The sequence below is a fragment of the Phyllostomus discolor genome, chromosome 1 (assembly GCF_004126475.2).
Source record: "Phyllostomus discolor isolate MPI-MPIP mPhyDis1 chromosome 1, mPhyDis1.pri.v3, whole genome shotgun sequence".
In the NCBI taxonomy this organism is placed as follows: Eukaryota; Metazoa; Chordata; class Mammalia; order Chiroptera; family Phyllostomidae; genus Phyllostomus; species Phyllostomus discolor.
In genome coordinates, this window is record NC_040903.2 from 28,251,168 (window position 1) to 28,276,190 (window position 25,023).

General features: G+C 33.0%; 1 protein-coding gene across 1 annotated transcript in view; it reads right to left on the reverse strand.

Annotated features, from left to right (window-relative positions):
* Positions 1–884: 884 nt before the first annotated feature.
* GABRG1 (gamma-aminobutyric acid type A receptor subunit gamma1) overlaps positions 885–25,023 on the reverse strand; it is a 56,755-nt gene continuing 32,616 nt past the window's right edge. Inside the window, exons 6-9 of the mRNA XM_028506977.2 lie at positions 18,062–18,199; positions 17,788–17,940; positions 15,024–15,235; positions 885–5,200 (exon numbers count right to left, since the gene is read on the reverse strand). Of these exons, the coding sequence (XP_028362778.1) occupies positions 4,931–5,200; positions 15,024–15,235; positions 17,788–17,940; positions 18,062–18,199 (773 nt within the window). The 3' untranslated portion in view covers positions 885–4,930. The remainder of the gene's footprint in view (positions 5,201–15,023; positions 15,236–17,787; positions 17,941–18,061; positions 18,200–25,023) is intronic.

Genomic DNA, 25,023 nt, shown 5'->3' on the forward strand with positions numbered 1-25,023 from the left:
AAAATAACATATTTATTTTGCAACAAATATTGTAGAAAGTGTTTGAGAATCAGAAATCAACTTCCAGAATTTGTCTGGTTCTGTAGCCTCCTATTTCTATTCGCAGTTCCCTTCCTTTCCTCTCTTTGTCCAAGTACATTCCCCGTCAGTTAGAAAGAATAAAAAGTTAGTTATTTGATAAGAAAGTCCTCTTTAGTAAGTAACATATTCATTCAAAAATAATAACCTGGACAGAACTACCTTGTTATTTGTACTTACAAATAATAAGGGATATTATTCATTTTCTTCACTTCTAATGTGGGGAAGGCAAAGATCCATAGAAAAAAATAAGCATTTGTTTGAAAATGTTCAAAGTAATAGCAGAAAAGTTTGTAATACACTCAGAATTTCTTTGTCATGTTCTAGTGTCTGTGTACACATAAATATCTACTGTCGATACAGGACCATGTCCCCCGTCACATACTCCATGTCACTCAGTAAATGTTTTCTATTCATCACAGTTTTGTGTATGTCACCTGTACTTTCTTGTTCAGGGGCTCTCTCTTCTTCTTCTCTGTTGACCTTCTATCACCAGAGTACTGACCTTCATCCTCTCTCACCTCCTATATCATAATAGCTTCTTAACTGGCTTTTCTTACTCCAAACGTCACACACTAAGAAGATGAAACTTCTGTAGCCTTAAAAATGGCTCTATTGTACTTAAGCATCTTCATGAACTCTTCAAAGTTATAGTCTTACCCAGCCCCCTAAAGTTCATATTCTTGCCTCTGTACCATAAGGCTCAAACTATCTTTTTAGTATCATATTGGATCATCTCTATATGAATCTCAAACTTCAATTAAAAATAAATTTGTAATTGAGCCCATGTTTCTGCTTCTTTATTCAAGGTTTTCACTTCACAGCAAAGTGCGATATGTTAGGCTCACCTGTTGACATGTGGAATCTCAGGCTCCCATCTCTGAACACATACCTTCCAAAAGACTTTCCCAGTGTTACCTCTCTCCCTTAAATTGTATAACGAGTCATCTGACTGTATTTTCCTTGAGAGTTCATCTTTGTGCATTCCCTATTGTATCCATGTATCTTATGCATAATAAGTACATAATATTTGAATTAAGTTATGTGACTGTTAAAATGCAAACACAAAAGAGGCAGGACTGACCTTGTATCTACTAGAGCACTGTGGTCAATAGTGTTAGGCAACTCCAGTTGAAAAGATTTGTTTGTTTGTCTGTTTCAGTTTCATTTAATTTGCTTTTATAGAGAAATGGCAAAGGTTTCTGTGACTTTAGAGTGGCCTGTCAGGGGCTTCCTCGCAGTAAAAAATGATGAGGTCCAACAGACTCATAATAGCAAACATGTCTGGGCCTCACATGGCGCAGCATTGAGGAGTGAGAGGAACCTGATGATGTAAGGAGAAATATCTTGATCAGAAATTATTATCAAAATGTTTTGGGTGGGACAAGTGCTAAATCATTAAACTTCTAATAGATTTCAACTCTAGCACCATGATTGATGAAATAGTTGCAAATTTGGTATCTTGCTACAGGAAATTTTGCAAGTGAAAATAGTCATTGGTATAGGACTTTGGTATTTATTAGTAAACCTCCTCTTGTATAATCACAGTACATTATGCATCTTGTTACAACATATGACTTGGAATATAATTTTATAATTACGGGTCCCTCAATGTGAAAGTATTATCATCCATTTTTTTTTGTGATGATAAATCATTGGCAAGCATGCTGCCCTCAGCTTTGGCCTCGCTCTTAAGCAAAAACATAGCATATTTTATGACTATATGTGGACTTCAGAATATGGGAACACATTAGAGAAGCAAAAGAAAACCTGGTGATTGTCCATTTATTTACACAAATTTACTGTGCTTTAACCTAGTAATAATCGGTTTTTAAAATACCTCAAGATATCTGTCTTTAACTTAAAATCAATCTAATGAATTGTCTGATTCTTAAATTAAAGCTTCATAGTTAAATAAATTTACTATGGAATTGTAGTGAGGAATTGTTCCCTTTCCCTAATAAATTCTCAGATAATCTTAAGGTTGTTTTTCAGAAACTATTTGGTATTTTAGAAATTAGTTTCAAATGAGCCTAAGTTTATCTATGCAATTGAAGATAAATAAAGTTTTATCATGCAACTGTAAGTCCAAGAGATCAAAGTTATACAAATCATAACATCCTTTCTCAGAACTTCTGTGTCTTGGTCACTTAGTTAGAGAATGGTCTATATGAATTAACATTTTTCTAAATGATTCTACATCTTTCAGCAACAATTGTCCTTCACACATTCCCTGTGTCCACTTGTTTAGATTAGTGTTCAAAACATTTAAAGCAACTAAGAAACACAAGTTCCAGAATCCAACAAATTAAGGCATAACTCACTGGAGAAAGAGAAGGGTTTTTAAAAATTATTTCTCAAGACAGCAACCTTTGTTAAAGAAGAGAAGACCAGTGATTCTACTGTATTCCCTTAGAAAATAAGCTTTACCTTATTTCTTACAAAAAGAGTCAGACTGCACTTTTGCCTTTTTATTCTAATTTTTAGAAATAATATTTATATATTTTATTTCTTATCTACGTATTTAAACAAAGCTGCTCAAAATACCACTGACTTTGAGGCGAAGCTGTTGTTTTGATGGTATATACAATGAATGTATATAGAAAAACATCTTTTATTTTTGTATCACTTTTATTTCCACTTGTAAATATTGCCGACATTTAAAGCCAGGTCAATGGAACACCAGTGAGAAAATAAAAAATATTTACACTAAGCCCTTTTAAGTACTTTTCAAATGTAGTCATGCTTAGACAGACTTGAAAGCATCCCAGAATTAGCTTTGTCCCCATGATAATCAGCTGCCGATAGCTTAAAATTGCATTCCCTTTGAAATGTGTTATGGAAATAGATATAATACATTTTAGTGAAGTGTTTTATTCTTCATGGGTGCTTCATGTTTCATTTATCCCAAAATTAATGTTCACATTAAGAATATCTATTAATACTCAATATTATAAAACGAGTGCATGAATGACTTGCAAATGAATATATTACATGGCCAAAGTTTACTTTGGCTCTCCATTCAAAGAAAGCAGTGTCGGTGGATATTAGGGCATTATTGTTCAATGTATGCTTAATTTTTTCAGAGGCTTATAAGCATAGTAAAAATTCAGACATAGGCGGGGAGCACACAAAGAAATACACTTAGATTTTTAAAAAACTATGTTGCATAAATATACATACAAGCATGCCAGACCCTCACTCACGTATTCACTACCCGTGTGAACAGATTATTGTATTAAAACTAGAGTGTTGAACGCACAGGCAATAGCTTCATCTCCGTAACATAAAATAGGCCTTTATCAAAAAACATCATCCTGATAGTTGTTCTTGGCAATGGAAACAATTTTACATTTTATCTCCAATATCACTCTGGAGATTTTCTAGAAAATTAGGCGACAATGAATGAATATGGGTTTCTTAGAAACAATTGATACACCAAAGTGGTTACAAGAATATAATGATTTAAGCCTAAATTTAACTCCCTCTTAACAAAAGATACATCTTGGAAACTATTTGACAACAGGCTTTACATTGCAGTGAAGCTGCCTTTGCTCCTGTCTTTAACAATGTGGAGAGTCCCCACACTCATGCCCATCCGAGGTGCCCCCAGCAGTACGTCACCGTTAGCGTGACTTCGGGGCCTGCCAGCACTTCCTAGAGAACAGGACATCACAATGATTTATGATGAAGTCGTAAAACTGATAGGGTCCAAACTTAGGAGATAGAAAAGGCAACATATGGCAAATGCCTAAAACTGTCTCTAGAACATTTCTAGTCTGAACAATGTTGATAGTTCATATTTAACTACCACAGTCTCAGTATGAACTGTCACTCCGTTTCCTAGGAAATAATTCTTTAACCGCGAAGCACTATTGTTCCTCAGTGTTTTCGTTAATGTAAGGAATGAAACACTTTCGTAGAACATCCAAGAGAATTCAATTCTCTATTCATTTAACATCAGTATTGGCAGAGCTAAATATTTCAGGGTTAACTTCTTCATATGACATAAATGCAGTGAAACAGAGAATAAAGTGGCTAAATGGAACATTCTTATTATTCTTTAAACTTGTATTTTAAAAAGATGGCATTAGTGGTTTCCATCCTAGTTCATAAATTATCAAAAAACTATATAATCTCATTAACCCATGTCACCCCAATAAATGTAATTTTTAGAAAACTAAATGTAGTCAGTTCTATTTAATATTGTGTCAGGAAACAGACTTGATTAAAACACAGATCAAATTGGCCTCTTAATAATGTAAAAATTGGTGTTATCTTCTTTAATTAATAAGGAATTTAAAATCACTAATTTCTGGGAGTAAAAGATCTTCAAAATGAATCCCAGGAAATCATGGCTTTAGGCTTTTAACTACCTGTATTCTAAACAAGGCATGTAAATAAAAAGCAAGAAAAATCCAATTATCAATATTTCCTAGGTAAAAATTTCTACATAAGTATTAGGCATTGGATTAGGGGTATCTATCTATCTATATATAGAGAGAGAAATTATATTTAAATAAAATATGTATTAAAATTACTCCACCTTTAAAATAAAAGTCAAGAAATTTATTTCAAAATCCTAATGTGATATAAGTAAAATAAATAAAATTCAAGTAGAAATATATAATGATACTTACTAATTGGCTGAATTTTACAAGTAATCTCATAAATTTAAGTTAATATGCAAACTTCTACTTTACTTTCCCATGAAAGCCTTAAAATGCTTATATTATTCACATTTTAGTCATTGGTTTCTGTGAATTTTAAATTTAAACTTCACATTACTGAAGTACAGTAGATTATATCAGATTTAGTCAAACTTCTTGTGATTTTTCTTAGTAAGTAGAACTTATAAGTAGAGATACCCAACCCAATAAACCAGATTGAACAGAGCAAAAGCGGTTGGGAAGAATATTCGTGAGTAGGAATCAATTTTGGCAATGCGTATGTGGATCCTCCCTTCCCTCCATGACCCTGTTTTGCAGTCCTCAAAGCAGCAGAAGAAGCTGGCACAGTCTTTGCCCTCCAAACACTGGTACCCGTAGTCATCTTCTCCTTGTGGCAGAGAGATGCTATTCATTGGGATCAGAGTGGACCCAGGGTGGAGCCCAGGGGATATCTGAGTGAAACAATAAGTGAGAAAGATAAAACAGCATTAGAACAAAAAAAGATCAGTCTGTTGCCTCAAGACTAGCTCTAAAATAATCAGTAAGAACAATTTTAGTTTCCCAAAATCAAAGTGCATTCAAACCTAGTGTGATTTTACTTTATAACTTACTTTGTATATTAACAATATTATTTTACATTTCAAAGATCATGCAGAAAAAAACACCCCTCAAAAATAAAATATATGCTATATTTTAGAATATGACCCATCAAAATATTAACCACAACTCTAATTCTAAAACAAAATGAAATGTATATTTCTATGATATTTACCATAAATGTTTGTTTATTACATCACATTATGTAAATTTTTCATTTAACTAATAATGATAAAAATACCAAAGATGACATTGACCATGCAAACAAGTCTTGAAAAGCTGAGAATGAATTTAAAAAATGGCATCATGGAAGTTGTAGTGGATAAGATCAAAGCACCGCATTTGGGAGAAAGATTGGGCATGAGTTCAAAACCCAGGTTTCAGAACAATTAGAGTTCAAAATCTGTCTCATTCTCCCAATGTAGCCACCCTCAAAGCTAAAGTGATATTAGCACCTAATTTTTGAGATGGTTGTAATGAGTACATTTCATAATTTATATAAAATGGTCAGTGCTTTATCTTGCCCAGTAAAATGGCTGCTATTATTATTAAGATTATTTGGGACGCATATCAATTTAACTTTTTGTGATCATAGGTTCTTAATAATACTAATATTCTTTAATATAGGAAGGAGGTAGGGGAGAGTAAAGGTTAAAGGGAGCTAAATCCATGGTGACAGCTGATAATTGGACTTCAAGTGGTGGACACAGAATGTAATACACAAATCATGTTTCATAGAAATCTACACCTGAAACCAATATAATCTTATTAACTGATGTTATATCAATAAATTTAATTATTCAATTGGATATATATGCATCCAGAAGGTATCCAGCTATGTAATTTGAAAAAGAGAGACCTTGATTGAAGAAGATACAAAATGCAAGAAACCTTGTACATAGGACAATGATGCCTCAGACCCCTTCAAAGTTGGCACCTTGGGGCCTCACACAGTTCTTCCATTGCCATCAGCTGCCCCCTTGTATTTCCTTTAATCTCATTGATGGTCTGAAATCTCTTTCCTTTCAGAAGTGATCTTAGTTTAGGGAAAAATCACAAGTTGCAGGATGCCAAATCTGGGCTGTATCAAGGTGATTTGATGTTTTGCCAAAGAACTCTGCACAAGACATGATGCATGAGTGGGTATATTGTCACGATAAAGCTGCCAATCATCAGTTACCCATAGCTGTGGTCTTCTGAATCATTCAAATAGTTTACATGGAGGAATGTTTAAGATTAACACAAAATTTGATGCAGATTCATTGTTAGTTCATTATTCAATTCAGTCATTTTTAATGCAACAGTCACACAGTACACGTGTTCACTCAATGGTGTCTATCACCCCCACTAACTAGTACAGGGAAGTCATCATTGTTCATGGATTTGCATTCCAGTCTGCTCTCCTTGGTTGCCAGGCTACATCAATGCCTTGCAAACCATTCTCATTATAGTCACAATGGCTGGACTTTTTTCTAGACTATATATATATATAGTCTATATACATATATACATATATGTGTGTGTGTGTATACACACATATATAGTCTCTGTGTGCATATATAATATATACATATATAAATATGTATATATTTATACATATATTAATATACAAATAACATGCATATAATATATACATGTATAAATAACACAAATGTGTGTGCATGTGTGTATACATGCACACATATATGTGTCCATGTGTGTACACACACATGCATGCATGCATTTAATTAAGCAATTTCAGAATTCTATGGAGCATTAAAGCAATCGCTTTGGAGTCAGAACAGTTTGAGCAGAAATTCTAGTTCTGCACAATAGAGCTGTATGACCTTGAACAGGAAATCTGCCCCGTGCTGTACAAGTCACAATAACAATACACAGATCTATTGGGTACTTAAGTGAGACAATGTGCATAAAGCACTGAGCAAAATATTTGAAACATAAGAAGTATTCAGCTGCCAACAGCTAATACTTATTGCTGTTGTCATTGCTCATTTTGATTCCTAAAGAGGATATATCAAAAGTGGCTATAAGCTATGTGTTAAAACAAGTAACAAAAAAAACAATAAAAACCCAGACATCATAAAAAATGTTATCAGAAAAATAATTAATGAGCCCTTGAATAAAATGGCTAGTACAATATGCATGAAGATGGCAGTATATTAACTCTTATTCTTCAGTACTTCTGCATATTTCATGGATATCTTAGGATGTGACTTTACAGCTTATTGTAATTATTGATTATATTATCTAAACAGCAAACACAATGCTAACATTATAAAAATTGTTTTAACCTGATCTAAATTCTTTCTAATAACCATGTTTATTATTTTTTAAATCTTAAATTTAAAATAAATATATCACAAAGCCATGAGAATTAATTATGGTATGGATAATTAAAAATTAAAAATCAGGGATTCTTAATATTTAGATATATTTAACTCTATTTTATTTCAAAAGAGAAACATAGAATCCAAAACACAAAATACTAAAAATGTGATATATGCAGAAAGAAGCAATCACATTTTGTGATATTTTATAAAGTAAATGCATCACACATGTCATAATATCCTTATTAGAAAGAAAATGTGCAGCCCAAAGATAAGGAGAAATGCCCTAAACCTAAATAAATTCATGACTCTACTCACTTAGATGTGTTATGAAAAGCAGAAGCAGTAGATTATTCAATGTTAATGACAGATCTTTTCAGGTTGACACTAGGAGATACTTGACCAGACTCCTAAATTTTACTGGAACACTAAAATTATGTGCAAAAGTGAGACAAATTGGTTTTCATTTCCTCGTCACTTGATACTCCACTAGCATAGTTCGAATGCTAGTCAGAGTGAAAGTGATTAAAATATGAGTTTGGCATTTGGCAATGTTAAAGCTATATGGTGTACAACACATTCCACATATCATTCAGAACTGCCAGGGTGGAAATACAGCGTGTCTCTCAGGAGATACCAGTTGTGTGTAGTAGGACGATGAAAAACTAAAGGGCACGGAAATGGAGAAAAATTGCAAGCGGGTCGTTTGAAAAACCAGACTCACCTTCAGTGGTCAAAATTGGGTAGAGTGCCGATGGCCACCGACCACTCCCCCCTCTCCGGGTGCCCCTCCCCAAACACCAAAAATTCAGAAATTATTCTGTAGTGAGTGATGAATGTGAAAAATATATATACTTTAAAAGTGCTGAGAAAAATAGTCAAAGAGCTGACAGTATCAATAAAAGAAAATATTTTGACTGACAAGATTTACCCAGAAACCACCAGAAGATTAATCCAAGAGTATAAATATACTAAACCTTATTTATCTGAACTGAAACTATATTACCCACCTTGTGACTTTTCAAGTGAAGATCTTTGCACCCACCCCGCGCAAATAACAAGCATTGAAAAACTAAATCAGTTTATGTGATATACAAAAAATTGAGTAGGATTTTCTTTTTCTTCAAGTGATAAAGTTTTTAAAATATACTATTTTTGAATACTTCAAAAAATCACTAAGAATATAACTAAATTTAATATTTTAAAAAATTGATTATATGCTCATAATTATATATGCATATATATCTGGTTTTATATTAAATTCTAAATTACACTTATTTATATTATATTTAACTATAGAAGACATATTTTAGGTATTGACATATTAATATCAATTAATATTAAGTAGTAAATAAAACATTTATGTATAAATTATATTTATATATGTATTTATAAAATATGATTATTATCATCACTAATGATATGCTATTAAATATTAGTAATATGATAGAAAACATTATTAGGTCATGTTACTGATATTAGGCAATACTAATATTACTATTATTAAATTTCCCATTTCAAAAGTTGCACATGAAAATGCCAACCTAAGCATAGGTTTTCTCCACTCCACTTTTGCAAAGTCAGTCAGAAATTCAAAGATTAGAAAGCACACATCATTGTTAAAAACACATAAAGGTGAGTCTTTGTAATGATGAGCTACCCATCAGCATGTCAGAATTTCAGGTGAGTTTTTGAAAGACAAAGAACAGGTGGAAGTAGGCCAATGCATAAAAGAGACCACAGGAAACACTTCAGAGGAGCCTCAGCAAGTAGGAACACGAGTGTGGGAGTCGTTCTTCCCATCAAAGCTTCCCACTCTAAGGTAGGAATGGATGGAAATGATAAACAGGAGGGGAAACAGGACATTAAATGTTTTAAATATCCATCTCCAGAGCAGCTGCACCTGTTTGCACTACTGCTCATCTGCTGTACATGCAAACAAGTAGTGGTGCTGACACTTTGGTGTTTGTTTCTGTAACATCTGAAAATAATAAATAAATAATTTCACGCTACCTTAGCAAGGATTAGGGCTCCTGCATTTGGTACGGTAATGTCCTAGTAATACTCTCATCATACTGGAGGGTGCATGTGTGTATGTTTGGAAGCAATCAGATGCCATGTTTCCCACAGACACACATGAAAGTGAAACCTGACAGCTGCAAACTTAACAGTTATGTTCCAAACACACAAGGTCTAGTGGAGAGAAACTGCTAAGAAATTTCAAGGTAAAGCAATGATATCAAAGAAAAAAAAGAATGATGAACCACTAGACTGACTAATTCTAATAGTTCAGGAAACATAAGAGAAATTTATAATTAGATTATTCAGAAAGACTTGAAGAAATATTTTGTCCATTTAAGTCAAAAAGGAGGGCAAACAAAGAAAATGAAAGCTCTCAAAAATTCAAGTTACCGTAATTAAAAAATCTCGAGCTTTATAGAACACAATCTTGAGGAAGTTGGCCATACAAAAATAAAATACCTCATAAAAAATATGATAAAAAGACAATCTGGAATACGTAATTAACCTAAAATCCATTTAAAATAGTTTTAGAGGGGCAAATATAAATGAGTTGTAATAAAGAATCAAAAAATTCCCAGCTATAAAAAATAAGAATATTAAGCAACAAGGAAATGAGTGAGGTCAATTAATTTTTACACTGTTGAGAAACAGACGATAATGAAAATTTCAAGTAAGGAAATAAAAGACTATATATGAGACAAAGAAATAATTATATTGGCATTAGAATTCATAATAGTAAATTTTATTGATGACTTAAAGAGAGGTGAAGGCAGAAAAGAGAAAAGAGAAACAATTATTTGTTGGTCTATTATTTATGCACTTATTAGTTGATTTTTGTATGTGCCCTGATCAGGGATCTAACTTACAATCTAGGCACATCTGAAGGACTCTCTAATAAACTGAGCTTCTGGGTCAGGGCAGAATTAGTCATGATGATGAATTAACAAGTAGAGATTTAAGTGTGTTATTTAAAAATTTTAAATTAACCAATGTAATAATTATGAATGGTAAGGTAAAACACTGAAGGAGAGAATAGGAAAAAGACGTGAGAAATTTATAGTTTTCTGTCAAAAGAGTTATAACTGCTTTGAAATATACTACTCTAAGAATTAGGAATATAATGGAAATAATCAGAGGAAACTAAATAAAGAAATGTTTAAAATGTGGTTACTTCTGAGAGTTGGGAACAGGGGTACAGGGCAGAGAATTTTATTCTTAATTTGCACATTTTACATTGTTTAATTTGTTCATGAATTTGAAACATGCACATGTATTACTTTTAATATTAGATCTTTTTAAAGAAGATTTTTGCCCCTGATTATTCTGGTCCTTTTCTTCTGTGGTAATCTATGGTGGTTTCAGTAAGAAGAGAAATAGGAAGGAGTGTTACTTGGAAATCAAGATAGAAAAGAGCTATTAGAGGTAATATCCATATACCTGCAGAGCTTTATATGACATTATCAAAACTGATATTAAACGTTACCTTATATGTTGGAAACATCTCACTTCCACTGACGCTTTACAATTATTTAAATAACCTTCTTGCTGTATTTCACATATCACCAATATGAAAAGACCCGTCCTATGAGCTTTGCCAAATACCATTTAGGAAAGAAGGTTCATAGTTTGTGAAATTCTGTATATATATAGTTTTTCATTATTCCAAAACTCTGGATAAGAGAAGAATGTTTATTCATCTGGATATGCACTGACCAAAACTAAGTCCCCACCGCCCCCCCCCCCCGTGGGGCAGGAATTGTGGGTAAAAACACACACAAAACAAAACAACTGTCCCGCATTTTTCTCCACTCTAATAATCTAGGTCCAGCTCTCCATAATATATTATATCTTGAAATATTGGGGCCTCCAAATTTATCTCCCTGCCTCTTTTTCCATTTAAGTGTACGTTCTATGCTATTTCTAATTATTTTTCAGAAACACAGATACAAATATGCTATTTTACTTAAAAGCATTCATGGCTTACCAGAGCTGACAGAAAAATATCTAGTTTTCTTATTATGGTCCAGGAGACTTTCCACAACTTGGCATAAGCCACTTTTCTACCATCAGCCTGGCTCATTTTCTTCCCTGAGATTCCTATTTGCTAGACCAGCGCTGACCAACACAACCGCCGGTCATAGTAGGAATGTTCTCTACCTGCATCGTCCAAAATGGTAGCCTCTACTCACCTGAAGTGTGACAAATACTGTTAAGCTATTGAATTTTAAATTTTGATTAATTTGGATTCATTTAAATCAACCTAGCCATATATGGCTGGTGGCTATATTCTCTTGGGCAACACAACTGGGGGCATATATCAGTCTACCTTTTATTTTCATATGTGAGGCTCAACTTGGTTTGCATGGTTCCCTTTGTCCTAAATGTTCTTTTTAATTTGCTTCCCTGTAAACCTCAATTTACTCTTCAAAGAACTACTTCAACAATATCATACTTTCTTCATAATCTTCTCTGTCAAATTTCCATTGGGAGAATGTTTACAACTTTTTGAGGGAATTACCACTCCACTCCACTGTGGCTCTTCTCAGCACCACACACTCGTTTGGTCAGTGCGTCACTGGGTTGGAGCATGAACTCAAGATATTCCAATGAGAACATCTTCTTTAAAAGTATCTTTCACTTACATACAGAATAGAAAATATGTTGCTCCTGAAAAGGTATTTGAAATTAGTCATCTAGTGGCTAATTCCCTTGTAGTTTCTGTGTTTACTTTGTATTTTTACATTGGACTGTTACTTGTATTGCACTTTATTATCTTGCATTTACATGCCTAATGCATTTTGCTATAACTAGATTTCAAGATCCCTAAAACAGAGAAGACATTCTATTGTTTTTCTCTCCAAAGTGTCTTGTTCCTTGTTGGTGAAATAAATCTCTATCATTTTACATTTTAATCAAATTGAGAGATTACTAATAAATCTTATCCTTAAATGTGAATATCAGGAGACTGGTGTAGGTAATACAGTTTCTTGAGGTTTCTAATTATCTATAGGCTGAATATTCTAGTTTCACATGAACTTCTCTTCAGTTGGTAAGTTTACTACTATTGCACTTCTGTGACCTTCAGTTGTTTCAAAAATGTTTTTAATTACAAGTCCAACATAGTTATCTTTTTAGTTTTTTAATAGATATTAACATAAACATACCCAAATCATATCCTTAATGAGCAGAAATAAAAACAAAAAATAATAGCAAGTGGATGTCTCTATACTTTATAAAAGTACACTCATATTGATTTACCTGATTAGCAATAATATATGAATGACCAGAGCAGGAAGTCAGATTTGATCCCAGTTTTTCACTCAAAGTGTCATTTATTATTGAAAGAGATCATGAATTACATAACTGAATGGAAAGAAAAGATTATAGAACTTTAATTTTGGGGAATGGTTTTAAAGAAAATAGTTTTTTGTTCAGTAATATGTTGAGTTTAACTTTTGAATTTGAAATTTAGCACTTTGAACTTTCATTTTATTTTCATTCCTTATTTTTTCACCTTTAGTATTTTGTTTCCTGGGCTTATGCTAAATTTTAAATGCTTGACATTAAGATTTTGTCTTAAATAACTATTCTAATGCAGTGCCTAGAACATGTATCCTTAATAAATACTTGATAAATGAATGATTAAATAAACATCATAATTTTAAAGTTCGTACTCCACTTTTTAGCTTTTTAAGAAAATGTCACATGCAGCGCAATTGAGAATGAGTGATCTGGAGTCAAAGTGATTTAGCTGCAGCTGCTCACGGGTTGAGTATCCTTAGATGTTATAATATTACTACCTACATTTTATATTCTTAAAATGAAATTGCAGAATCCATGTGCAGTTGTACACTGCCTGGCTTTCGTTCACAATTTCCATAAGTAAAATTTCCAAGGTGGAAACTGAACATAGCTGTGAAGGAGAAAAGGATGAAGTGGAAAATCCAAAGATACGCTTGGCTTAGATTAAAGGAAAATGGAAGAAAATCTGCATTTCTCTTTACCTAAAACTTAGTAAGTCAATATTAAAGTTGCCATTGCCCTTTGGTGGTTTGTCCTTTCAGGGGTCATAATACGACCTATGCATAAGTTAAAGCAATGTGAACTTGAGAAACTCCCAGGTTAATTCTACAAGGTGAAGTTCTCAAAGACAGTTCTCAGTGTCAGTAGTGTGCTCTGCTTTCTTGGGATACTGTAGACATCTGAAAGCAAATTCACAAAGACTTGTTTTTTGGAGTATAATATGAGAAGCAGAATATAATTTATAAGTATGGTGAATTTTATAACAAAACTAATGAAAACAGGGGAGGGGGAAAAGCTTTGAACTCTAGAATTTACAAGGTTAGGAGATAATATGGGAAACTTTATGCCTCATTATATGATCTCTATAGTAGTCTCACAAGCTTGCCTCCTTTGCACAGCTGTTTTATACAGTTTTCATTTATTTGGGTACTTTGGAACAAATCCACTTTGAAAACATTTTCTGGAGTCAGCATGAAATACTTTTTTAAGTTAATGTTAGAAAACTGGATGTTTATTTTCTGAGTTCTCTGAGGAAAGGTAATATAGAAGAAGGATTGCAAACTTGAGCCCTGGCACTAAAGAAGATCTGGCCCTAGGTCCTTCACTTCCTGAGGCTGTCCTTGTGCAAATCACTGAACTTGTACTCATATGAGCACAGACAAAACCACACATGCAAAATACTTGGAGGCGCGCCTGGTATTATCACCGTTAGATATTACTTTAAGGTTGTGTAATTACCATTATAACAAGAAATGATAGTCAGTGATCCAACCCTTGAATATCTTATAATCAGTTCTAATATATCAACTTGATGTGATGTAAGACTGATACATGATTGGGAAGAGGAAGAAAAAGAATATAAATATACAGATACCAGGAGAGAACTGCGTAGCTCTGACTTTCAAACACAGCTGAATACTAACATTAAGGAGGAATCTTTGTCTCTAAAAAACGAATTAATGTGTGGACCACCAGTTGATCAAATTCTAGTTACACAAACATAGAATATCTTTATAGAATGATCTTAAATAATGTTTTAGTTATAAGAACCCATGACTTGGGGAAAATTCACAGCATCCAAAATCAGTCTTTACAAAGGCAATCCAAGAAACTTTTCTAAGGTGAAATATAAATACACTTTCCTTGGCAGGCAATGTTGGGTATTCCAGTTTTATTTTCATTTTATTTATTTTTTGTCAGGGCACCTCAAGCACCCATGTTAGTGGAAGTAAGTATAACACGAGTATTCAAAACAGTACCTCGAATAGAAAAATTGCTATTTATAAGACAGAGATTTTTCACATACCGAGGCTTTGCTTTTTATCTTTCTGTCTCTAGCTGTCTTTACTTTCTTGTTGCTGGTAAAATAATGCAAGGTGCCATATTCCATCAAGGCTGCGAAGACAAAAATGAAACAAACAGAAACGAAGAGGTCCATGGCAGTCACATAGGAAACCTTAGGGAGCGACTTCCTGGCTATTGTACTCAGAGTAGTCATCGTCAGAACTGTAGTGATGCCTGGGGAGGGAGGGAAACAACAGAAGATGAGAAATAACCTAAGGGACCATTTTTATTCCTTCATCGGATTTGGCAATATCGTAAGCAGAAATAAACAAAGGACATAAAAGGGTATGATTACTGTAATTCACAGAAAAAAATGCTGGTAACCATAGCTACATTGTGTTCAGTGTGTTCTCTGTGCCTGTGTGTTTTAATCAGCCAAACTCTGAGGGCTGCAAAGAATGGAATGCCTGGCCCCATCCCTCCTCTCCTCTGTAGTGGTAGACTATTCATTGTTTAGCTGTCACAAGGCTACATGCCAACCTACCTTTGTTCCACCCTGCACAAAGGTATTTATTTTATTTATTTGTTCTTAAGAGGGACACTTAGAAATACTGCCTTTAAGTCTTTCTTCCTTTATAATATTAGCATCATAAAGCTATAATTTCTCTTTTAAGCAATGCTTTACCTATATCTTCCAAACATTTATATATTAAATACCTATTAAAATTTAGTTTGAAATATTTTTCTAATTTCTCTTTTGACCCAAGGGTTATCTAAAAGGTCATGTTTCAATTTCTAAATACATGAAGACATTATAACCTTTATTATTTTAGTAACTTGTAATTTACTTTTATTTTTGTTGGAAAAATATGCCCTAGGAAATTTTAGTCTTTTAAATTTTATTGAGATATTAATCAGATTCACTGATATTTCTTTCATGGCTTTCCCTGCTCAAACTTCAGTAATAATTCCCTATCACATTTGGAATAAAACCCCAAGTCCTCAAAAAGACCTACTCAACTTACATAATTTAAGTACTGCTCATCTCTCCAATCTCGTTTTCTACCACCTGTCAATCAACTCTAGCCACAGTTCTCTTCCTGCACTTGAAGCACAGCCTGATAAGGAAGATCCCATTTCAGAACCTTGTGGTTCTCCTGCTTCAGCAGTCTTTCTACCAGACACCCACCAGGCCAGCTCCCACACTTCTCTGTGTCTGCTGCCTCCTCGGAGACATCTGGCCTGACTCCAGGAGGTCAAATAGCAAACATGATGGCTATCAACACCCCTGCCATTCTGTAGCCATTTTTTGCTTTCTCTCTATACCTTTATGACTCATCAACATTTTATTCTGCTTTTTGTATTTGTTCATCACTTATGTTGCACCATTAAAATATTGCCATAAACATGAAGGTTTTATAAATATTGTTCACTGTTAATACTAAAGCACCTAGAACATTGTTCCTCTCATAAAAAGCATGTGATAAAACTTTATTAAAATGCAGTTTTAATTAAATGAGTTCAGGGAATTTTATACATATGTATATATACTTAAAAAAACTTTATATCCCAACTACATAGAACCCACAATTAACAAGATATATTCTTCAAGTAGAATCTATCACTTATCTTTACAATTGATTTCCTAATACTAAAAAGTACAAATTCATGCAAAATCTAAACCTACAATTGGCTATTCTTTTTTATAAACACTATGGCATATGATTTTTGCCTTCATACAAACTTATTGGAAGAAATTGTTCACTCAAATTCTCTTTGGAAAAAATACTAGAATAACATTTAAAGACAAATATATAATACTAAAGTCATATTCAAAGTAGCATATAAATAACAGAAAAAGTAATTTGAAATAATAGTTCTTTAAATAGGAAGCAAAATGCAGGTATGAGTGCATCTTATCCACCAGCTATGTCTACACTTTTGTTTGGACTCCCAGAGGAGCTGCATTTCAAGTACATAGTGAGGTGCCTCAGGTTTTATCTTGCCACTTTTATGTGATTTGCATTTCAATTTTCAGTAATGTGATTCACTTCCTGCATTATTCTTGGTAATGAATCAATTGATCAATGAGTTGTCTTTGTATGTCAATACATGAATGTAAGTTATCATTTTTAAAACAAACATATAGTAATTAGAAACATTTATTATATGATGTGGATTATTGAAATAGATTATTAAAGAAAGAGAACCAAAGTCTACTTTATCAACTATGAATTACAAATGACCTTCTAAATCAGTGTTATTCTACAAGAAACTCTCAAAATATTCACAGACTAAGTACACATTTTATAGATTACTGAAGACTAGAAGCTCCTTGTTCCTTTAGAACAGTTGATTGATTATTCATTAGCACTATTGTGAGAGCAAGGCACTTCAAAACCTTCTAACTACACACCAGTCAACAACTGTGGGCTATTAGGGGTTTAGCTAAAAAGAAAAATAAGTTTTGATGAAAAGTGACTGAAAATGTTGAAATTCAGCAATTATGTATGATTGTCATGTGTCAATTTTTACTGTGTTTATGCTTTCCTTGACCTTTATTAGTGGAAAAAATAAAAACTTTTCTAAAATTTCATGTTCTTTGCAATCTTTTTCCTTCTTATTTTTCATATATTATTTCAACACCATATTGCAATAGAGTGTCTGTTAATTTTGCTTGAATTTTTAGTGTAGAGAAATATTTTAATATATTAAACTTTAAACTTCTATCACATTAAAAAAAGTATAAGTCCCATGATACTGTAGCATGATATTATATGTCATACCCAGTGAGGTTCTTGCAGGCACTGCATCTTTATTGATCCAAAAAGACACCCAGGAAAGGACAACTGTCAGAATACATGGAATGTAGGTCTGAATAGTGAAATATCCCATTCGTCTGCTCAGATCAAAGAAAATTGTCATGATAACATAATCCCCTGAAAGGAAAAAAAAGGTTTATTTTGGCTTTAAAAATATGTAAAAGTATAAAACATTTCCAATTCCAACCCATAGATTTAAATGCAAATGCTATATCACTACTTTTTGTTTCCTTCTTACCAGAGATTGTGTGGCAAATTTCAGTTGAGTTCCGCAAACCTACAAATGCAAACTGATATAATCTCCAATATTTAGGATCAGCCACTTCTACAGAAGGCTTTTTCCACTTATACTCAATTTCATTTTTAGGGTATCCATCTAGATAATAAATCAAAATAAAATATATAGATTAGCAAGAACAAAATCTGTTACTCTTGTAATATCAACACTATCCAAATACAATTTTTTAATTCTTCTTCATATTTGTATTATAGTATATATCGAAAGTAGAAAACACTGCATAAAATTTCTGTGTACATTTTAAAGAATAATCATATAATCAAGAAATAGAACCTTGCTAGCATCCTAGAACTCTCATGCATACTTCATTATAATATTTCCTCTCCCAACTAGAGGAAACCACTAATCTGATTTCTGTGATAATTCTTCACTTGACTTTCGTAATAGATATTTTTGATATGTATTTGTTAAAAATGCAACTTAATTTAGTTTCATTGAACTCTCCTTGATGGATATTCTAATGAATACATTATTTTATATTTCCTTCTTTTAATATATTTATGCAGTGAATTTGTATACATTAATTTGAGTCATGCAACTGTACTATATTTGTTTATTGTTTCTAATAGTTCTTTTGGTGGATTCTCTAGGGTTATCTATATATAGAATCATGTCATCTGCAAAAAGTGACACTTTTAATTCTTCATTCCCAATTTGGATGCTTTTTATTGCTTTCTCTTGCCTGATTGCTCTGGCTAAAGCTTCCAGATCCATGCTCAATAGAGTGGTAAAGTGGACATCCTTGTCTTGTTCCTGATTTTAAAGCAAAAGATTTCAGTTTTTCACCATTAGGTATAATATTAGCTGAGGGTTTGTCATATACGGCTTTCTTATGTTGAGATAACTTTTCTATATCCATTTTATTGACTGTTTTATTTATTTGATAAGATTATGTTTATCCTTTTGTTATTAATATAGTACACTACATTGATTGACTTGCCTATGTTGACCCATCCTTGTGCCCCTGGAATGAACTCCACTTGATTGCGATGAATTATTTGTTTAATATATTGTATTCAATTTGCTAGGATTTTTGCATTTATATTCAGCAAAGGTACTGGACTGTAGTTTTTTTTGGGGGGGGCTGTGTTATCCTTGCCATGTTTTGCTATCAGGGTAAATGTTGGCCTCATAAAATGTGTTAGAAAGAATTGCCTCTTACTTAATTTTTAGAAGCGTTTGAGGATAGTTATAAAATCTTTTTCAAATGTTTGGTAGAATTCATTAGTGAAGCTATCTGGTTGGACATTTCCTGTGCAAAAGGTTTTTTATGGTTGTTTCAATTTCCTCACTGTTGTTTGCTGTATTTAGATTTTCCTATTCTTCATGATTCAGTCTAGGAAAGTGATGTATTTTTAGAAACTTATTCATTTTTCTAGATTATTGAATTTGGTGGCATATAGTTTTCTCATATTATCCTAGTATGATCCTTTGTATTATATCTGTGATGTCTGTCTCAACTTCTTCTCTTTCATTTCTGATTTTATGTTGAGTCTGTTTTTTCCTCACTGAGTCTAGCCAGGGGTTAGTCTTTTCAAAGAACCAACTCTTTTTTTGTATTAAAATTTTGTACAATCTTTCTGGTCTCTATTCTATTCAAATATGCTCCAATTTTTATTATTTTCTTTCTTCTGTTGACTTCAGGCTGCTTTTGATCTTCTTTCTCTACTTTTTAAGAAGTAATGTTAGGTTGTTTACTTGAGATTTTTCTTGTATCTTGAGAAAGGCCCGCAGTGATATAACAACCCTTCTCATCACAGCTTTTGCTGCGTCCCTGAAGCTTTGAGATGTTATATTGCCATTCTCATTTGTCTCTGTATATCTTTTCATTGGATTTATTAGAACCTAATGAACAGAATAAAGTAACAAAATATAAACAGACTCATAGATAGAGAATGAACTGATAGCAGTTAGAGAGTGGGGGATTGTCTCTGTATGTCTTTGGATCTCATGTTTTATTCTTTCTTTGTCCCAGTCATTTTTTACTAGTGTGCTATGTAATCTCCAAGTATTTGTGGGTTTCTTTACTTCCTTTTTGCTGTTGACTTCCAATTTCAAAACACTGTGGTGAGAGGTTATGCTTAGTATTATTTCAGTCCTCTTAAGTTTGTTGAGGCTAGTCATGTGACCCAACAACATATGGCCTATCCTTGAGAATGTTTGATGTGAGTGTATAATTTGCTGTTCTGAGATGAAAGGCTCTGCAAATGTCAATTACAGAGCCATTTGGACTAATGTGTCATTTGAGGTTGATATTTCTGTATTGATTTTCTGTTTGGATGCTAGAGCTGTCAATGGAGCATTTAGGGCCCCAGCTATGATTGTGTTTTTGCCCATTTTCCCTCTGGCACTGTTAGTAGTTGCCTTATATATTTTGGTGCTCCTGGATTGGGTGCATATATATTGAAAAGTGTTATGTCTTCTTGATATAGTATCACTTTTCTCATTATAAAATATACATCTTTATCTCTTGTTACCTTTGGTATCTTAAAATCTATTTTGTAAAATATAAGCATGGCAACCCTTTTGTTTCTATGGATGTTATTTGCTTGGAGAATTATTTTCTACCCTTTCTCTTTGAGTCTTTGTCTTTGCCACTTTAATGTGTCTCCTGAAGGCAGCATATGGTTGGCTTTTGTTTTTTTTATTATCCAATCTGCTGCTCTGTGCATCTTCATTGGTGAATTCCATTTACATTTAAGTTGATTATTGATGGATGAGGATTTTCTGTAACCATTGTATCTTTTGTTATTTGATAGTTCTGAGCCTCCATTGGTTCTTCTCTTTTGTATTTCTGCTGGTGCTTTTGTTTGGTGGTATTGCATACTTTTTTCCTGTTTACTTTTTTAAGTTATTTGTCTTAGTTGTGTGTGTGTGTGTGTGTGTGGTGTGTGTGGTTACCTTTAGCTTTATGAAAAAGAAATGTTCATGTATACAGTAGTCATTTTTCTTTTGAATGAAACTGATCTCCATCCTTCTTTGCAAATTCAGAAATGCATCCCCTCCTTTTTTATGCTTTGGTTAATGAAGGATGTGAAGGATTCAAATCCCAAAGACATTTAAAGAAAAATAACAAAAAAATCATATTTGTATAAAACTATAAAAGATCTTAAATAGCCAAAGCAATACTGAGTTAAAAAAAACAAAGCTGGAAGTTTCACATTAACTGACTTTGAAGTATACTACAGAGCAACAATAAAAAAACAGCATGGAATTGTCAGAAAAAACAGTTATACAGACAAATGGAACAGGATTGAGAGCCCAGAAATGAAACCATGTATATATGGGCAAATAACTTTTGACCAAAGCATCAAAAACAAGCAATGGAGAAATGAAAACCTCTTCAATAAATGCTGGGTGCTGGGAAAATTGGAAAGCCACATGCATAAGAATTAAACTAGGCTACCATTTGTTCCCATGTACAAAAATTAATTCAAAATTGTTCAAAGACCTAAATGTAAGAGCTGAAACAATAAATTACATCAAAGAAAACATAGGTACTAAACTCATGGACCTTGGTCTTAGAGAAGATTTTATAAATTTGACCCCAAAAGCTAGAGAAGTAAAAGCAAAAATAAATGAACAGGAGTGCATCAAACTAAAATGCTTCTGCACAGCAAAAGAAATTTCAACAAAACAAAGTGGCAACCAATTGAATTGGAGATGATATTTGCAACCAACAGCTCTGACACAGGGTTAATATTCAAAATATATAAAAAACTCAAAGAACTCAATAACAAACAAACAAACAAATCCAATTAAAAATGTGCAGAAGACCTGAATGGACATTTCTCCAAAGAAGACAAAAGTGGCCAACATATAAAAAAGATGGTCAATGTCACTAGTTATTAGGGAAATACAAACCAAACTGCAATAAGATACCACTGGTTAGAATGGCTATTATCAAAAAGACAAGTATTAGAGAGGTTATGGAGTAAAAGGAACTCTCATTCACTGTTGGTGGGAAAGTAAACTGGTGCAGCCACTATGGAAAACAGTATGGTGGTTACTCAAAAATTTAAGAATAGAGTTACCATATGACAGCAATCCATCCTGGGTGTCTACCCTAGAAATTTGAAAACATTTGTTTGTAAAGATATATGCACCCTTATGTTCATTACAGCATAATTCACAATGGCCAAGACATAGAAACAACCAAAGTGTCCTTAGATAAATAACTAGATAAAGAAGATGTGGCATACACACACACACACACACACACACACACACACACACACTATGGAATATTACTAGGCAATAAGTAAAAATGAAATACTGTCATTTGCAACATGGATGGACCTTGAGAATATTATGCTAAGTGAAATAAATCAATCAATAAAAGCATAAAGCCATATGATTTCACTCATATGTGGGACATAAAACTGAAACTCGGAGACACAGACAGCAGTATGGTGGTAACCAGGGAGAATAGTAAATGTTAAAGTGTGGTGGTGTGGGAGATAGTAAGGGGTAAAGGGAGACAAATATGTGGTGACAGAAGATGATCTGATTTCTGCTGATGGGCAGACAATGAAATAATAAGATCAAGTATCATAGAAATCTTCTCTTGAAACCTATATAATCTTATTAACCAATGTTACCCCCAAAACTTTAGAAAAATAAAATTTTAAAAATAAAAATAGATATACAAGAAAAATTAATATATTTCTGTCATCCATGCTGTAGCTATAACAAATATTTACATTGTAATTGTATTAAAATTTTCTATTTTATTACTGCAGATACTTGTAATGATTTCTGCTTTCTATTAATAACCTTGCTGCTAGTAACATGATTGTACATCCATAAAAAAAACGCAAATATAAACCACTTTCTCTGAGATATAAAGGTCTGTCCAGACAGTATCCAGCATGTAATATAAAAAATAGAGATATTTATTGAAGAAGATACAAGAAACATTGTACATAAGACAATGATGCCTCAGTACCTCTTCAAAGTAGGCACCTTGGGACCTTACAAAGGTCTCCCAGCCCTGTCTGTTGCCCATCTTTGTTAATTGCAGCCCATACACGTTCAGCATTCTCAGGTGTTCTTCTTATTGCAGGCCTTCCAGGACATGGATCACTTCCAACAGACAATCAACCACCTTTGAAGCATTTGTGCCACAATTTTATTTGTGCTTCACTCATTGCATGGTCCCTGAAAACCTTCTGAATCACTTAACTAGTTTCCACAGAAGAATGTTTAAGCTTAATGCAAAATTCGATGTAGAATCCTTGCTCTAGTGGTTCAGGCATTTTGAATGCAATAGCCACACAGTACACATGTTCACTCAATGGCATCTACTGCCCCCACTGACTTGTACAGTGAAGTCATCATTGTTCATGCATGTGCATTCCAGTCCACTCTCCTGAGTTGCCAGGTTACATTGATGTCATACAAACTGTTCTCATTATATTAACAGTGGCTGGATTTTTTTCTGGTCAGACCTCAAGTACCTACATAGAGACTAGTCAGGTCATGGGTTAAATATAATTTCCATTTTATGAGACAATGCCAATCTGTTTTCCATTAAGAATATACTACTCTATTCTTTCACTAGCCAGAGTGTGAAAGTACAAGTATATCCACCTTCTCATTAAATTGATGTGGAAAGTGTTTATTTTTACTGGTTTGTAGACTGTATTTTACTCCACATTTTCCTATTATTAATGAAACCTAGCAAGTTTTAAATATTTTTATTAGATTCATAAGTTTCTTTGTAGAATTGCTTGTTCAATTTACCATTGCTTTTTTGAGATTTCTCTTTTTTTATTTTTTTGTCTGAACTTTACATATTTTGGATAATAACCTTTTGTTAGTTTTTACTGTTGAAAATGCCTTTGCCTATTTTTATCTGTCTAGAATTCATTCTTTCACAAAGGATATGTTTTTATTTCTGCAACATTTCCGGAAAATTCACAAGGACATTTTTAGACCAATAAATTGAACAAAAATTGGCTTGCAAATTCTTGTGAGGTCAGCTTGTTATTAAGATCTTTCAATGAGTTATTTCACCACAGTACACTGATTGCAGAAGCAACTTTCCTTGTAGATGTTAGTGGTTGTGGAGGGGGATGGTGGAGGGAACCTCATGTTACACTGTGCCCAGCCGTTTGTAACCAAAATGTACATGGAGATTTATTTTATTAGATTTCCAATGTACAAGGCTGTCAAAATCAAAGCTTGAATTTACCTTGTTTGGCAAATGTCATCAGGTCAAAATGGTTCCAAACTTTTTATCTTTCTGGTTTTAATTTCTTACGTGGATTTTTGTGGCCAAAATTTTCTTTCTAATAATTACTGATATATTCTTCAAAAGATTTTAAAATACTTGGCTTTAAGTTTTTTTTCCAACCAAAGGGTTTATCTACCATATTAGAGAAATAGAATTCACTGTTAACTTTACAAGTTTCTGAAACAAATTCATAATTTTGTACCAGGAACCCCTCAGCAGCCAAGCAATGAAATAACTGTTACCTCTCCGCAAACCTGTTTAATAATGTTTTCTCTTCCCCTTTTTCATCTTCTCTCATATGTACCTTAGAGCTCTATCTTACTTTTCCATATTTTTATTCCAGTTTCTTATCATGTAGAGATAATACAGTGCAGTCATAGTGCATAGAAGTGTGGGAACAAATAAAAACAGTGAGCTAGTTATTTAAATGCTCTAAATCTCATGCTAATGACTTTTAAATTGGGACCTGTAGTGAAATCTTCCAAATATATTTGTTGTGAAATATTAATGTAGAAAGCTTAATTCTCTACTATATCCATTACAGAGTCCCTGAAAAAAAAAACATGATTATGTTAATGTCAATGGTGCCCAACTGCATTAGGGGTAGATTATTAATTCCCAATAATGGAAATCAAAATATCAGAAAAGTAATTAAAGCATGGTA